At 42.0% G+C, this 17,404-nt stretch overlaps 1 protein-coding gene across 1 annotated transcript in view; it reads left to right on the forward strand.

The window, feature by feature from the left end:
- Nucleotides 1–17,404, forward strand: part of LOC126209863 (uncharacterized) — a 193,810-nt gene that overhangs the window by 14,564 nt on the left and 161,842 nt on the right. Inside the window, exon 3 of the mRNA XM_049938989.1 lies at nt 12,882–13,027. Within this exon, the coding sequence (XP_049794946.1) occupies nt 12,882–13,027 (146 nt within the window). The remainder of the gene's footprint in view (nt 1–12,881; nt 13,028–17,404) is intronic.

A 17,404-nucleotide genomic window follows, 5' to 3' on the forward strand; every position in this document is an offset into this window, starting at 1 on the left:
CGGCCGAAATAAAGGAATGGATACTGACCTAGGATGCCACAAATACCTCTCCAAATTTAACCAGTCTTTGCCGTGAACAGCCTGCAGACACAGAGAATCACTGAAAGTAAGTTTTGAAGCTTGAAGTATTTCCTGAGCACCATGAATAACAGTCCCATTGCACACAGTATGTTTTAACATTTAGTTTATAATCTTCCGGTAAAATCACACGGAACATTTCAGTGTTACTCAGTGTCGCGGGCTTTTCAAATAACTATACACGCTCCGCTTCAACGTTGAAATATTAAAAGCTTTGGCTGGTGTCGTTGCCTAGGGCCTGGGATACGTAGTTGCCGCATTACAGACCAAATACTGCTGACTCCACAGTATACGATAAGAATAAACGCATGAATCGAATGGTCGAAGGTTCCTATAACTCGTCAATTGCGAATTTTATAAATGAAAGATTGCAATTAAATAAAATCTGCAGGTACTATCTTAACGACTTTAAATGATGAGTACGGAAGCTGAAGTACTTTTGAGAATGCGGTATATTTCTGCAAAACACTTACTGGTGTCGATGGTCCAGCAATTAAATAAAATATATCGTTCAATTGGCTCTCAGCATTGCGGGACTTAACATCTGAGGTCATCAGTCCCCTAGAACTTAGAACTACTTAAACCTAACTAACCTAAGGACATCACACACACCCATGCCCGAGGCAGGATTCGAACCTGCGACCGTAGCGGTCGCGCGATTCCCGACTGAAGCGCCTAGAACCGCTCGGCCACTATGCCTAATGATATGAGTAAATTTTTGCCAATTTTTATCTCATTTTACTTCTTTGTGTACCAGTTAAAAAATAGTCTTTACTACATAACTGATTCTTATTGAGGTCTATTTCAACTGATGTAGCTTTTGGTGTACCACATACCACCACAGGTAATCAATACTGAAATTATTAATTTGTATACAAAAAGAATATGTATTACAGTTCCATCCACTGTCATCAATATTAACACCTACACCTAATTTTCTTTTTCAATACATTACACCTTCAATAGTTGTAACAGCTAATGTTCCGTCAGTTGATTCATTATTATTAAACATTCCCTCTTTTGCTACATTCTGTAGCATTTTATCTGCCTGTGCCCACACTCTATACCTTTATAACCTCTGAACCTCTGTATGCAGTATCATGTTGTTTACAAGCTTGATGTAATGTATTTATATCTTCATCTAAATCTTTCATCTAATTTTATACATGGACCACAATAATTATATCTTAGTAGATGCATTTAATTTGTTAATTAATGTGTTACTCACCCATTTTCCGTATTTCTCATTCCCCTGAAATGTAATAGGTAGATGATTTAGAAATCTGAACAAATAGGGTATGTCTTTTGGGTTCTGATAATTAAATTATTAAATTTATTTGTTAAAATTTTTGTTATTCTTACTTTTTCATTGTAAAATTTTTTGTTACCAGCTATCTCCTCACCATGAACAACTGTTAATCTACCGATTAATTCATGTATATCATTCAGGCATACATATTCAACTGGTGTATTACTGTATTTTTTAATGAATTCTTCACCTGTTTTCTCATTTTCTGAAGAATCTGTGTTGTTTGTGTTAATTTGCGAAAAGAATCAAAAATTTCTTTTATCAAATTATTATATTTAACACCCCTACATAATTTTATTTTATCGTCCGTGTTTCACTTCCACACATGGCTACACTCCATACAAATACCTTAAGAAATGACTTCCTAACTCTTAAATCTATATTGGATGTTAACAAGCTTCTTTTCTTCTGAAACGCTTTTCTTGCCTTTGCCAGTCTACATTTTACATCCTTTCTACTTCTTACATCTTTAGTTATTTTACTCCCCACATAGCAAAACTCATCCATTACTTTAAGTTATCGTTTCCTAATCTAATTCCCTCAGCATCACCCGATTTAATTCGACCACATTCTACTATCCTTGTTTTGCTATTGTTGATGTTCACTTCGTGTCCATCTTTCAAGACATTGTCCATTCCATTCAACTGCTTCTCCAAGTCCTTTTCTGTCACTGACAGACTTACAATGTCATCGGGAAATCTCAAAGTTTTTATTTCTTCTTCCTGAACTTTAATTCCTGTTCCAATTTTTCTTTGCTTTCCTTTACTGCTTGTTCAATGTACGGATTCAATAACGTCGGGGATAGGTTACAACCCTGTCTCACTCCCTTCTCAACCACTGCTTCCCTTTCACGCCACTCTACTCTTAAAATACAGTCTGGTTTCTGTACAACTTGTAAATAGCTTTTCGCTCCCTGTATTTTTACCCCTGCTACCTTCAGAATTTCAAAGAGAGTATTCCAGTCAACATTGTTAAAAACTTTCTCTAAATCTACAAACGATATAAAAGTACGTTTGCGTTTCCCTTCTAAGATAAATCGTGGGGTCAGTTCCGCTTCGCGTGTTCCTAAATTTTTCCGAAATTCAGACTGATCTACCCCGATTTGCTACTAGTTTTCTCATTCTTCTGTAAAGAATTCCTGTTAGTATTTTGCAACCATGACTTATTAAACTGATAGTCTGGTAATTTCCCCACCTGTCAGCTATTTCTTAGTTTGGATTTGGAATTATTGTATTCTTCTTGAAGTCTGAGGGTATTTCGCCGGTCTCATACATTCTGTACACCAGATGCAATAATTGTGTCATGGCTGGATCTACCAGGGCTGTAAGTGGTTCTGACGGAATGGGGCCTTGTTTCGAATTAGCTCTTTCAGTGCCCTGTCAAATTCTCCTCACAGTATGATATCTCCCACGTCGTCCTCAATTATGTCCTCTTCCCTTTCTATAATATTGCCCTCAAGAACAACTGCCTTGTATAGACGCTCTATATACTGCTTCTACTTCCAGCTTCCCATTCTTTGGTTAGGAGTTGTTTTCCATCTGAGCCCCTGATATTCATATAGCTGCTTGTCGTTTCTCCAAAGCCCTCTTTAACTTTCCTGTAGACGGTGTCTATCTTTTCCCTAATGGAATATGCTTCTAAATCCGTACATTCGTCCTCTAGACATTTGCATGTAGGATAGTTACTGAAAATATGCAATGTGATGAAAACAGTTTTTGCACAGAGTTGAACGTAAAAGGCATATTATTTATCCTCTTTTTTATAGTTAGGAGGATCATAGTGACTTGCATAAATACTTCTTTTGGAACTATGTGAATGACTGCTCGCCCATGTAGCTGGTGTAGGGAGGCGTGCCGGCACATAGACGGTGTGGCAGCCAGCCTGGATGTGGTTTTTAGGCGGTTTCCTACAGCTCAACAGGTGAATGATGGGTTGGTACTCACAGTTATATTCTGTGGGAGCGGTAACCATGTGGCGACGAGAGGGGAATGTGGTCATTCCTTAAACTAACCATGTGAGATCATACCAACCCTGCGCCAATGTGGGACAAAGGGATAACAAACATAAGAAGAAAATCAAACAATGGAAAATCCAGGATGGAATGTAACAATATTAGAGAAGGAAAGTTGCTGCTCACTATTTAGCGGATATTCTGAGTCGCAATAGGCACAACAAAGTTTCAGTTATCTGAGACTGCAGACGTGTGTGCAAGTTGCGTTTGCGTGTGTGTGTGTGTGTGTGTGTGTGTGTGTGTGTGTGTGTGTGTGTGTTGCCAACAAAGGCCTTAATGGCCGAAAGCTACAATTGTGTGAATCTTTTTGCCTATCGCGACTCAGCATCTCTGCTATATGGTGAGTAGCAAATAAGAAGACACAGAAGACTGTCTCCGCACATTGTCACACCTCCATGGCACATGAAGTTTTGGCTGATCATATAATGAAGTGCTGGAAAAGGTCATGGCAGCGCACACATAAGGTTCAAAATCTGGTGGAGAACCTGATGCAGATGACGTAGCAATTATGTCTACCGTTTCAAACATTACTACAATAATTGGCGGTAGTCTGCGCAACGCAGCATCATTTGGTTCATTGACTGAAATGTCTAGTACATACTCAGCAGATAACGAAGGGGGGGCGGATCCTCATTAGAAAATTATTTCCGACAAAATCAGCGCTTTATACAAGAAAAAGGACAGATTAAGTGAAGAGGCCTTTGTTTTGTATGTTGAGCTCATTAAATTTTTTTGCTTACATTTTATATTTCAAACTGATGCATTTTGGGATGTTATTAACGACAGGTTGGACAAATATAAGAACTGTATTGCAAAAAGACACGAGAAGAAACTGGCTAATCTTAAGGGAATTTTACCTGTGAAAAAGCCTATTGTTAGTAGTTTTCAAAGGTCTGAGTATTAATTTTTCAACAGAATTCTGAATGAGACTGAAATAGATATTACACTGGAAGAAACTGTCTTGTTGGAAAATGGGCTCAAATACATTGTAGTGCCTAACTTGTCAGATAATAATGTTGTAGGAAATATGATTGTAGATCTTAAAAAATGCCTTGATAGAGTCAAAGTAGACACTTCTCGACAAACGAGGGTCGGTCTGATGAATGTAGTATTTTTGAGACACATACAGTTAAAAACTGCTGTCAATATGATTGTGATAAAAATTGATTAAAAATATTAATATCAAGCTAAAAGAAGACTATACCCTTATAACGACATCTGAGAAAAGTAATCCAGTAAGCATTGCAACTCAGAACGAATATGTGACTAAAACATTACAATTTTTTTCGGAACTAGATGAGGTCTGACCCCCATGATACAAAAAGGAATTAGGCTTGCCGTTAACCGCGTTACGCATTTTCTTAAAACATTTCATAAAAAACGGTTTATTATTATGAACCCACAGGCCCAAAAATTGCGTTCCCAGTTCAAAGTAAATAAGCGTCACCATCCGATACGTCCGATTGTGAACAGTATAAACAGTGCATGTCATGAGTTAGAAAGATTTTTTTCACGAAAAAATAAAAAAATACTTTGTTTTTCGAAATAATTATTCTGTCGTCAATAGTCAAAATCTAGCCAGTAAAATGAAAGATCTGCAATGTAGCCAAGATACTAAATTGTTTTTAATTAGATATTACGAAACTATATACTAAGGTACCATTGACCTCGTGAAAAAAACCTAAGTACTTTTAGAAAAGATACTTCTGATGAACAAATCACTGACCTAATTCGTTTGCCAAGAATAGTAGCATAACACAACCATTTTGCTTTCAATGGCGAACTATAGTATCAGGCTTACGGTCTGGCAATGGGTAACCCACTTGGCAGGTATCTTGGTCGATATTTTCATTAATTAAGTAGAAGAGAGATTCTTCAATAATTTTTCAGCTGCTGATCTGGGTATTTTGTCTTCTACTAGGTACGTAGACAACATTTTGATCATATACAGTTGTCCCAGGGAAGGAATTTAGCATTTGTTTCAAATTTTTAGCAGTCTTCATGAAAAATCAGCTTCACTTGTGAATTAGAAAATAACAACTGTCAGCTTAATTACTTGGACCTCAGTATTGCTATTGACAACGACAAACTTTCTTTCAGTATTCTCGAAAACCACTAATACAGATCAAATTGTGACCGCTAGTTCAGTGCATCCTCATTCCCATAAGAAAGCATTTTTCCATTCAGCCATTCATCGTGCAGTTCCTGTACCTTCGTCACGTGGCAAGCTTAATGAAGAGACGAGCGTAATCACAACTATTGCAATTAATGACGTCTCTGATCCCACGTCAGCTGACAAGATCTTCAAAATTAAAACTGACACTAAAGTGACCACCTTAGGCAGCAGTGCTGTTTCTGACAGTAGATGGTACAAAAATGTTTTCTCGATTTCCATTTTTAGGCCTTAATGCGTACAAAATTCGTCGTCTCCTGATTAAAAAATATGGATTCAAAGTTGCCTTTCCCATGAACAGTAACTTGCAAAAAAATCTCATTCACAATGTTAAGTCCACAGTTGCTTCTATACACAATTCAGGAGCGTATAAAATCACTTGTGATATGTGTCTCGTTTATTATATAGGACAAACTAGAAAGTCTTTTAGTGTCAATTACAAGGAACATTTTTTGGGAGAAAGAGGCACTAATACACACAATTCCACTTTTGCCGATCATCTGCTAATTTGTGTACACAAACCGAAAAGCGTTAAAGGAATTTGATTTTACTTACAATGGAACCTCCCCATCGCACCCCCCTCAGATTTAGTTATAAGTTGGCACAGATAGGCCTTGAAAAACCGAACACAGATCAATTGAGAAAACAGGAAGAAGTTGTGTGGAACTGTGAAAAAATAAGCAAAATATACAAACTGAGTAGTTCATGGGAAGATAGGCAACATCAAGGATACTGAGAACGCAGGAGCGCCGTGGTCTCGTGGTAACGTTTGCAGCTGTGAAGCGAAAGGTCCTTAGTTCAAATCTTCCATCGAGTGAAAAGTTTAATTTTTTATTTTCAGTTTATGTGACAAACTCTTATGTTTTCATCACTTTTTTGGGAGTGATTATCACATCCACAAGAAAACCTAAATCGGGCAAGGTAGAAGAATCTTTTTACCCATTCGCCAAGTGTACAAGTTAGGTTCAAAAATGGTTCAAATGGCTCTGAGCACTATGGGACTCAACTGCTGAGGTCATTAGTCCCCTAGAACTTAGAACTAGTTAAACCTAACTAACCTAAGGACATCACAAACATCCATGCCCGAGGCAGGATTCGAACCTGCGACCGTAGCGGTCTCGCGGTTCCAGACTGCAGCGCCTTTAACCGCACGGCCACTTCGGCCGGCGTACAAGTTAGGTGGGTCGACAACATATTCCTGTCATGTGACGCACATGCCGTCACCAGTGTCGTATAGAATATATCAGATGTGTTTTCCTGTGGAGGAATCGGTTGACCTATGACCTTGCGATCAAATGTTTTCGGTTCCCATTGGAGAGGCACGTCCTTTCGTCTACTAATCGCACGGTTTTGCGATGCGGTCGCAAAACACAGACGCTAAACTTATTACAGTGAACAGAGACGTCAATATGCAAAAATAAAGAAAGTAAAATTTTTACTCGTGGGAAGACTTGAACCAAGGACCTCTCCTTCTGCAACTGCTCACGCTACCACGGGACCACGGCACTGCTGAGCTCACGTCATCCTTGATGTTGCCTATGTGTCCCATGGACTACTCAGTTTGTATATTTTGCTTATTTTTTCACACTTCCACACAACTTCTTCCTGTTTTCTCAATTGATCTGTGTTCAGTTTATCAAGGCCTATCCACTGTGCCAAGTTATAACTAAATCTGAGGGGGGTGCGATGGGGAGGTTCCCTTGTTAGAGAAAAGAAAGATCAGAAGCTAGATGTACTCGAATAGTTAGAGATTTTCAAGCATATTTCTAAGAACGATGACCTCATCCTCAACTATGTAACAAAAACTTTTGAGTGGTCTCAATCGACTGCTCGTGGAATTTTGATTCCATTATTTCTACTGTATTTTCCTGTCTGTGGTACCGAAACATCATTTTCTTCGAATCTCATAGACATGTGCTAGCTAAGTTACCTTCATGCAAATATTTTCTGAACTGTACAGCTGTCTGTAAAAAAATTTTTTCCATATCATTCTGTCCTTTACGAAATAATAATTTCTGTAAAGCCTAATTGTCAGCTCTTATTTATATTTAATCTGCTTGTCTACTGTTAATAATACTGTCGACAATACATTAAGCTCTGTTCTTTCATATTTATTTTTAAAATTAACTGTCGTTTTTTCAGTTGTTTCTGTTTTAATGTTTCAAATGGGCACATGTTAGTGTCCGCGCCCGATAGGCGGCGCAATTTCCATCGCATATTTTTAGCAACTATGTTAGATGAGCACTGTCAACGAAACAATGTATACAGGATGTCGCAGCAGGAATGGTCAGTATTCCGGGTTGCGAAAGGAACGATCATTCGAAGCTAAAAAGTCTGGTAAATATGGCTTTTGTGGCCTTCATCTTCAGAGCTGGTTTTGAGTCCAGCTAGTATTTGTCGCCTATGGATAGACTCTCCTGATCTATTCTGACACAAATGACACTAAATTTAGCTCAGAGTCACATTTACTACACGATAAAGTATAAAATAAACATTGGACTCGTTTGTAGGAATATTTGCAGCTAAAGGTAGAGTACTACTTCATCTTAGATACTGTAAAACAAATATCTTCTACTGCAAGATCTTTGCTTTCCATATTCTGAGAGGATCTAGTACGGGCCAAAACCTGGAAAAAATCACCAGTAAACATGGGCACACGTTCAGTAGAAAGGTGTGTTTCACAGCAGCGAAGATGAACAAGTGCTCTTAGCTCTCAAGGCAGACAGGTTGGATCACATGTTTACCAGACTTTTTTGCTGTAAACGATCGTTCTTGTCACGTTTCTGAATGCTGATCATTTCTTCTCGGACACTCTACATTACAATCTCAGCGGCAACCATTTTCGAGGCAATTTGTGAAACAATATTATCTGCAATGCTGACTCTTCATAAGAAGTAGCAGTTCACAGCAGATAATCAGTAAAATAGTATGCAAGTAGCAACTGAATACACGACACACTATTTATTTACATGTATGTCGCGAAAGATAACTAGCTGGAAATATACCTACAGACGAGTCCAATATTGATTTTATATGTAAAATTTAAATTTTGATTTTCTACTTTATCGTGTTGTAAATGTGACTTTGAGCTAAATTTAGTGTTGTTTGTATCAGAATACATCAGGGTAGTCTATCCATAGGCGACAAATACTAGGTGGACTCAGAAGCAGGCCTGGAGATGAGGTCTTCGAAAGCCATTCGAAAATATTCATACCAATACTCACTTGCTTGCTGATACCCCCACCTTTCCAACAATGGAACATACCAAATGACATTTACAGTTATCAGGGAAACTGTTGTAAGTATATTAGTGTCTATAACATTGATTGTTTGTTGTAAGTAAAGTAATAAACAGCATTTAAGCACAGTGGTGTATACAGGGTGAATGACCTAAAACTTGCAACGTAAATATTGCGGAAGTGTAGAGTGTTATTGATATGCGTTTCTCACAGAATTGACTGGCTCGTATTGTTAGCTAGTGTATTTTTTATGCAGACATACGTTTTTAAAATGGAACAGTGCTTATTGATATTAACAGACTAAAAGTAGGGTAAATTACAATGCCAGAGGTGTTTGTTGCAGGATTTTAGTGGGAGTCGTTTCTGAGGCACTGTGTTTTGAAAATATCCCACACTTTGACTTGTACAGTACCTGTGGTGGGACACGCTGAAGAGCAACACAAGTGCATACTCTAGTTATGTGGATTCTGACCAGTAACAAGTCAACTGACCGCCACAGACTGTTTTCAGAATTACCACCGTCAGCGGTAATACACGCTTCCAGTCTGATATGGAACGACTGCTGCACACGTGCTAGCATTTCAATGGAGGTGTCCGAGCAGGCTGCAGTATTATAGCGTCGCATATCCTCGAATGTAGTGGAATGTCCTTGTAGGCAGCGTCCTTCAGCTTTTCCCACAGAAAAGAGGGTCTACAGGCGTCAAATCCGGGGAATGGGCTGGCCGAGATACAAGTCCTCTGCCGCCAGTCCAACAATTTGGAAACAATTCGTGGAGACCTACTGTAGCACTTCGTCCGCTATGGTCTGGACAGCCATTATGCTGGTACCAGAGGTTCCTCTTAGTCTGCAGAGGAGCGTCTTATAGCACACGTGGAATATGGCCTGTTAGGAGGCTGTAATACTAGAGCACGTTCAGTGTTCCGGCCGGCCGCAGTGGTCTCGCGGTTCTAGGCGGCGCAGTCCGGAACCGCGCGACTGCTACGGTCGCAGGTTCGAATCCTGCCTCGGGCATGGATGTGTGTGATGTCCTTAGGTTAGTTAGGTTTAACTAGTTCTAAGTTCTAGGGGACTGATGACCTAAGATGTTAAGTCCCATAGTGCTCAGAGCCATTTTTTCAGTGTTCCGTCTTTGAAATAAGAGCCTATAAGCTGATGATTCACTATCCCACACCAGGGTCTAACATTCCATTAGGTGAGGGCTTCGGGGATTGTCAACAGATCAATACTGTATGTTCCGGCCGTTTACCTGGCTGCGATTGGTGCCGGCCGCGGTGGTCTCGCGGTTCTAGGCGCGCAGTCCGGAACCGCGCGATTGCTACGGTCACAGGTTCGAATCCTGCCTCGGGCATGGATGTGTGTGATGCCCTTACGTTAGTTAGGTTTAAGTAGTTCTAAGTTCTAGGGGACTGATGACCACAGATGTTAAGTGCCATAGTGCTCAGAGCCAGCTGCGATTGGTAAATGTGGCTTCATTACTTACTAAACGAGATACATGGTACATGTGGAGTATCATATCTTAATGCCCATGTACAGCAGTTAACACGGTTCTCACGATCATTTCCATGCAGCTCTTGATGGAAAGAGATGTGATAGCGATGGAACGCATGTCGGTGGATAATGTGCAGGACACTTGCCTGACTCATGACATGTCCTCGTGCGACTGCGCGGTAGCTAACGTGCGGATCAACTGCAACGGCAGCGAGAACATCAATTTCCCCCTCATCTGTCGTCAGTTGTTTCCTTCTGCCATGCTGTCTAGGTGTGACTCTACCACTTCCAGCCCGCATCTCGTGGTCGTGCGGTAGCGTTCTCCCTTCCCACGCACGGGTTCCCGGGTTCGATTCCCGGCGGGGTCAGGGATTTTCTCTGCCTCGTGATGGCTGGGTGTTGTGTGCTGTCCTTAGGTTAGTTAGGTTTAAGTAGTTCTAAGTTCTAGGGGACTTATGACCACAGCAGTTGAGTCCCATAGTGCTCAGAGCCATTTGAACCAATCTATTACTTTCAGGTAACTGGTTGAAAAGGTTGATAAACCGCTGCTGAGATGGTTAACGTCTATTGGGATATCTTGTCGCATACACCATACAACAACGAGCTGCACTCTTCCTAACTCTCCATACACCAAGAGCATGTCGGCTGCATTGATAAATCCCACCGTCCACTTACGACCTACTGATTGTATTGTCACTCACTAAACGACTAAGAAGGCCCAGTGGTCTGAAGAAACACAGGCACGCTTTAAGGAAACATAACAACATTGTATCTAGCAACTACGGAGGTTGAATGGCACAAACAAGTGTTTTTGTGGCAATTTCTAATATACGGTATCTCGTAAACGACTCGTACTACATTCATGCTCATAAATTAAGGATAATTGCTGAATGTGGTGCCACACAATGTGACGCAACACAATACTGGCGCTAACAGCATAGGCACGTAGGGAACACACACGACACAGATCTGTAAGTCCACAGTATTTGTGATAAGTTGAGAAAACTATCCCGAAACACATGTGCTAAAAAAAGCGCCACTGTTTCCTGCACATGTACCCCGACGTCAATATGGGATATGATCACCATGCACACGTACTCAGGCCGCACAACGGGTTGGCATACTCTGGGTCAGCTGTCGGAGCTCCTGAAGTGTCTTAGGGGTTTGAAGACGTCGACCGAGAGCATCCCAGATGTGCTCAATGCGGTTTAAGTCTGGAGAACAGGCAGGCCACTCCATTCACATGATATTTTCTGTTTGAAGGTTCTCCTCCACGATGGCAGCTCGGTGGGGCCGTGCGTTATCGTCCATCACGAGGAAGGTGGGACCCACTGCACCCCTGAAAAGGCGGACATACTGGTGCAAAATGACGTCTCAATACACCTGATATGTTACAGTTCCTCTGTCAAAGACATGCTGGTGTGTACGTGCACCAATCATAATCCCACCCCACACCATCAAACCACGACCTCGATACAGGTCCCTTTCAAGGACATTAAGGGGTTGATATCTGGTTCCTGGTTCACGCCAGATGAAAACCTGGCGAGAATCACTGTTCAGACTATACCTGGACTCGTCCGTGAACATAACCTGGGACCACTGTTCCAATGACCATGTACTGTGTTCTTGACATCAGGCATTAAGGGCTCTCCTGTGACCAAGGGTCAGCAGTGGAATGCACCTTGCAGGTCTTCGGGCGAATAAACCATGCCTGCTCAGTCGTCTGTAGACTGTGTGTCTTTAGACAACTGTTCCAGTGGCTGCGGTAAGGTCCCGAGCAAGGCTAACTGCAGTACCCCGTGGCCGTCCGCGGGCATTGATGGTGAGGTATCGGTCTTCTTGTGGTGTTCCTGTCTCCTGGAATCGTTGCCATAATCTTGAGATCACACTTTGTGGCACATGAAGGGCCCGTGCTACGACCTGCTGTGTTTGACCAGCCTCCAGTCGCCCTAGTCTTCTACTCTTCATAACGTCATCAATACGTGTTCTTTGAGCCATTTTCAACACAGTCACCATTAGCACGTCTGAAAACGTCTGCACACTTACTCGCTGCCCCGTACTCTGACATGCACCAACACACCTCTGCGTATGTGGACTGCTGCCAGCGCCACTATGCGACGACCGCAGGTCAAATGCACCGCATGGTCATACCCTGAGGTGACTTAAACCCGCAAACCGCCCACCAGAGCGTTGTTTCACCATGTGTCAGCATTATCCTTTTATTTATGAGCATGGGTGTAGAATGCTGCAACAAACACCACTAACATTCTGATTTACCCAACACTTATTTTGTTAATGTAAATAGGCCTTGTTCGATTTTAAAAAAGAGTATGTTTGCACAAAACACTGTATTTTTACAATCTGCTGATTAGCTAACAATACGATCCCCTGACTACCAATCCATTCTGTGTAATTCGCATATGAAAAGCACTTTCCATTTCCGCGATATTTGAGCTGCAAGTTTAAGGTGATTCGCCCTGTACATTCACCAACGGAAGTCTAAATGGGGGAGTAATATTTGGTCTGGTCGGCTGACAATAGGCAGCTAACTAAACAAACGTGTGTGTGTGTGTGTGTTGCAGCCAGTGCGGGATTTGGCGGCCGTGAGCTGCGCCCCGTGCGAGTCGCCGGACGAGCCCTCATCGCGACGACATAGACTGGCGATACCGCCCAGGACGTCCAGGAGGCAGCCGTCGCCCCCTTGCTCTGAAAGGACTGCCAGGGACAGGTCAGTCACCTGAGGCGGCTGCACACGTCCGTCCGTCCCTCTCTCCTCCACTGTCCGTCTGCACACTACGCTGACAAGGGGAGGCCGCCAATTGTGAAATTCAGATTCAATTCATACTGCGCATAATAAAAGCTCATGGCCAGAGGTGTAATGTGGCAAAGCATCAAGATGCACTTCTCAGCCGTAGTCGAGAAAATCGACAGTTAAAAGAAACCGTTGCTGTGAAATAGTCTCTACGATTGATAATTTTCTACAGCGTCGTTGCGCAGCGGTAAGCGCTCGGGTTCGTAATCCGAAGGTCGCCGGTCGAATCTCGCGCCACGCAACCTTTTTTTTAGTATTTTTTTTGTAATTCAAATGTGTGTACACACACACACACACACACACACACACACACATATATATATATATATATATATATATATATATATATATATATATATATATAGGCAAAGGTGGAAAAATGGGCCCCTGCTGGTATTATGGGCCCCCTACATATTTGGAAGTACCGGCCACGAATTCTAGCGGGGAGCACATGAACTACTACAACTAGTTGCCAAACCTCACTGTACAGTGCGCAGACGTAGTAGCTGTCATGGTTTGTGAGTAGTTGTGTTGTGAATTTTTTCGCTGTCATCAAAACTTTGAAAGGTTAGTGTTTACTTGAATAAAACTCAAATTTCTAACATGTTATGAGTAGAACTAAGGTAAGGTACGTATTTGGCTTGCTGTTGGGATACCGTTTTACGTTAATTAACGTCGGTTGCGAACCAAACTAATCGTAGGCAAGATCGTATTTCCTAAGATGGCGAGGGTGGATAAATGGGCCCCTTTTGCTGCTGGTATTATGGACCCCGTAAAATCAATTAGATATTGCTACTCTTTATGTTTCAGATGCCTCCAACACATTTTTTACCCCCAAAAAAATCGAAACGGCAATCGTGGGACAAAGCAAATATGGCAAATGCTATTGTAGTTATTAAAGAGAAAAAAATTGGGTTGAAAAAAGCGGTTAAAGTGTACTCTGTCCCTCGTTCTACGCTCCAAAGGCTTTCCACCGGTTTCACCACAGGGACTTCAGGACGAACTGGTTAAATATCTTCTCGCCATTTCTGGTAAGGCCGTAGAATTTGGATTCCATAATGTCAGGCGCATGGCCTACCAGCTTTGCACAAGAAATAAAAAGTTGGTGTTTCTGTCCCTGATGTTGATGACGCTGTATGTCTATTTTGTGAAGGGATTTTTTCAAAGGACACAAAAGGTGAACTTTGGGTCCAGTGTATAGCGTGTGAGATGTGGGCTCAAAACGAATGCGCTGGATGCGAAAAAGATGCTTATGTGTGTGACTATTGTAAATAGGCTAGGCGTAGGCTGTGAAAATCATCCCACCAGTAGACTAATTAACAATGTTCAGAGTGAATCTTTCTTTCATTATACAGAAAAATTAAATAAAATTATATTTTTCAAATTTTTGTTTCTTTTTATTTCAAACTACCTTGGGCCCCATATTACCAGCACAGATTCTTGACGCAACAAAATGCAGAGTATCAGGAAAAAAAATAAAATTTTGTTTTAAATATTAAAAAGTTGGACCAAAACATGTCGTAACTATTGCAGGACATACTAGAGAAATGTTTTATGTTAATTTTAGGTGATTATACCAAAAATAAAAGGTGTTATATAAAAAAAACAGAGTGGGGGCCCATTTATCCACCTTTACCTATATATATATATATATATATATATATATATATATATATATATATATATATATAATTCCCGGCAATCAGTTGCAACAATTATGCATATAATAAGTTGTTGAAAGTCGTTTGTCGTGGAAAACCTGGCGACTTAGAACATCATTATGTTTTCCGCAAACAAAGTTGTATTTCACAAATGTTATTAATTGCCTTCATAATGTTAACCACGTATAGTTAACGGAAGACGTAGAAACGATATTCCGAAACGAATACGTATAGCGTAAGTCAAACGTTCGAATTAGAATAGAAACCCCACGAACACAAATTTGCTGTGGCGGGTATGAAATATAAACTCCGTTACTCGCTCGTTACACTTGAAGGACAGATGTTGAATGGGCCGAAACGAGCCGCCGCATAACAGCGTAGTTGCCTGCTAACTTCGAAAGAAGGTAGATGCGGTCCCTAGCGCAACTTATAACATCGTCGAAAATCAGTGCGGACGTGAGAGCTTCGCTACACCCTGTTAAACAAACGGAAAAATGGAGGCGGTACAATTGGAGAGCGATCCGCCTTCACCGACATGCATGAGCAATTCATTAATAGTATATATATTTGAATTACAATAAACTAATAATAAAAAAATGTTGCATGGCGGGAGATTCGATCCAGCGACCTTCGGATTACGAACCCGAGCGCGTACCGCTGCGCCACGACGCTGTAGAAAATTATTCATCGTAGAGAGTACTTCACGGCAACGGTTTCTTTAACTGTCGATTTTCTCGACAACGGCTGAGAAGTGCATCTTGGTGCTTTGCCACATTACACCTCTGGCCATGAGCTTTTATTATGCGCAGTATGAATCGAATCTGAATTTCACAATTGGCGACCTCCCCTTGTGAGTCTCAGACGAGCCCACTGGGCGGGCGAAGTGCCGTCTCTGGCTCTGCTTCTGGGACTGTACACTGTGTCCCAGACCAGCTGTCTACAGCTCCATCTGTACGACCGCTTTTCATCACACACAGACACACACACACACACACACACACACACACACACACACACACACACACACACACACACAAACACACACGTATCTCCCTTAATCAGACTCCAAAGAACTACTCTCGAATCGTTTTAGTGCCAGTCGCTTTTGGATACAGCCAATTACGAGTTTGGTCTTTATCCATCATCTTCAGAGCTACAAAAATAACAAATATACAGAAAGAGCTAACCCATCCTGCTAACTCACGATCATTTGTATACACTCACAAAAAAAAATCGCAACACCAAAAATTTGCATATTTCTGGTAAGGTCTTACGTGACCAAACTACGTAGGTCATCAGTCCCTAAGCCCACCCACTACTTAATGTAACTTAAATTACGCTATGTACAACACACACACGCCCATGCCCGAGGGAGGACTCGAACCCCCGAACCTCCGAAAGGGGGGGGGGGGGGGGGGCAGCCGGACGGACCATGACAAAGCGCCTAGACCGCGCAGCTACACCGCGCGGTGCAACGCCAAAAATATGATTAAAGTGGAGTAATAAAATTTGGGGAATACATTTGTCTAGCTAACATATTTCAGTGATTAGTACTGCAAGATCACAGGTTAATGAGAGCAGGAGATAAACCATTGCAAATGTGAAATGCGTGTGTGCAAGGACACCCTCCAGAATGTTGAATGCAGGGATGCAAGCACTGTGTTCTACACATGCCGCATGTCAGTTTGTACACTACTGGCCATTAAAACTGCTACACCGAGAAGAAATGCAGATGATAAACGGGTATTCATTGTACAGATATATTATACTAGAACTGAGATGTGATTAATCTTTCACGCAATTTGGGTGCATAGCTCATGAGAAATCAGTACCCAGAACAACCACATCTGGTCGTAACAACGGCCTTGATACGCCTGGGCATCGAGTCAAACAGAGCTTGGATGGCGTGTACAGGTACAGCTGCCCATGCAGCTTCAACATGATACCACTGTTCATCAAGAGTAGTGACTGGCGTATTGTGACGAGCCAGTTACTCCGCCACCATTCACCAGACGTTTTCAATTGGTGAGAGATCTGGAGAATGTGCTGGCCAGCGCAGCACTCGAACATTTTCTGTATCCAGAAAGGCCCGTACAGGACCTGCAACATGCGGTTGTGCATTATCCTGCTGAAATGTAGTGTTTTGCAGAGATCGTATGAAGGGTAGAGCCACGGGTCGTAACACATCTGAAATGTAACGTCCGCTGTTCAAAGTGCCGTCAATGCGAACAAGAGGTGACCGAGACGTGTAACCAATGGCGCCCCTTACCATCACGCCGGGTGATACGCCAGTATGGCGATGACAAATACACGCTTCCAATGTGCGTTCACCGCGATGTCGCCAAACACGGATGCGACCATCGTGATGCTGTAAACAGAACCTGGATTCATCCGAAAAAATGACGTTTTGCCATTCGTGCACCCAGGGCCGTCGTTGAGTACACCATCGCAGGAGCCCCTGTCTGTGATGCAGCGTCAAGGGTAACCGCAGCCACGGTCTCCGAGCTGATAGTCCATGCTGCTGCAAACGTCGTCGAACTGTTCGTGCAGATGGGTGTCGTCTTGCAAACGTCCCCATCTGTTGACTCAGGGATGGAGACGTGGCTGCACGATCTGTTGCGGCCATACGGAT

Source organism: Schistocerca nitens, chromosome 10 (genome assembly GCF_023898315.1).
Source record: "Schistocerca nitens isolate TAMUIC-IGC-003100 chromosome 10, iqSchNite1.1, whole genome shotgun sequence".
NCBI classification, from domain to species: Eukaryota; Metazoa; Arthropoda; class Insecta; order Orthoptera; family Acrididae; genus Schistocerca; species Schistocerca nitens.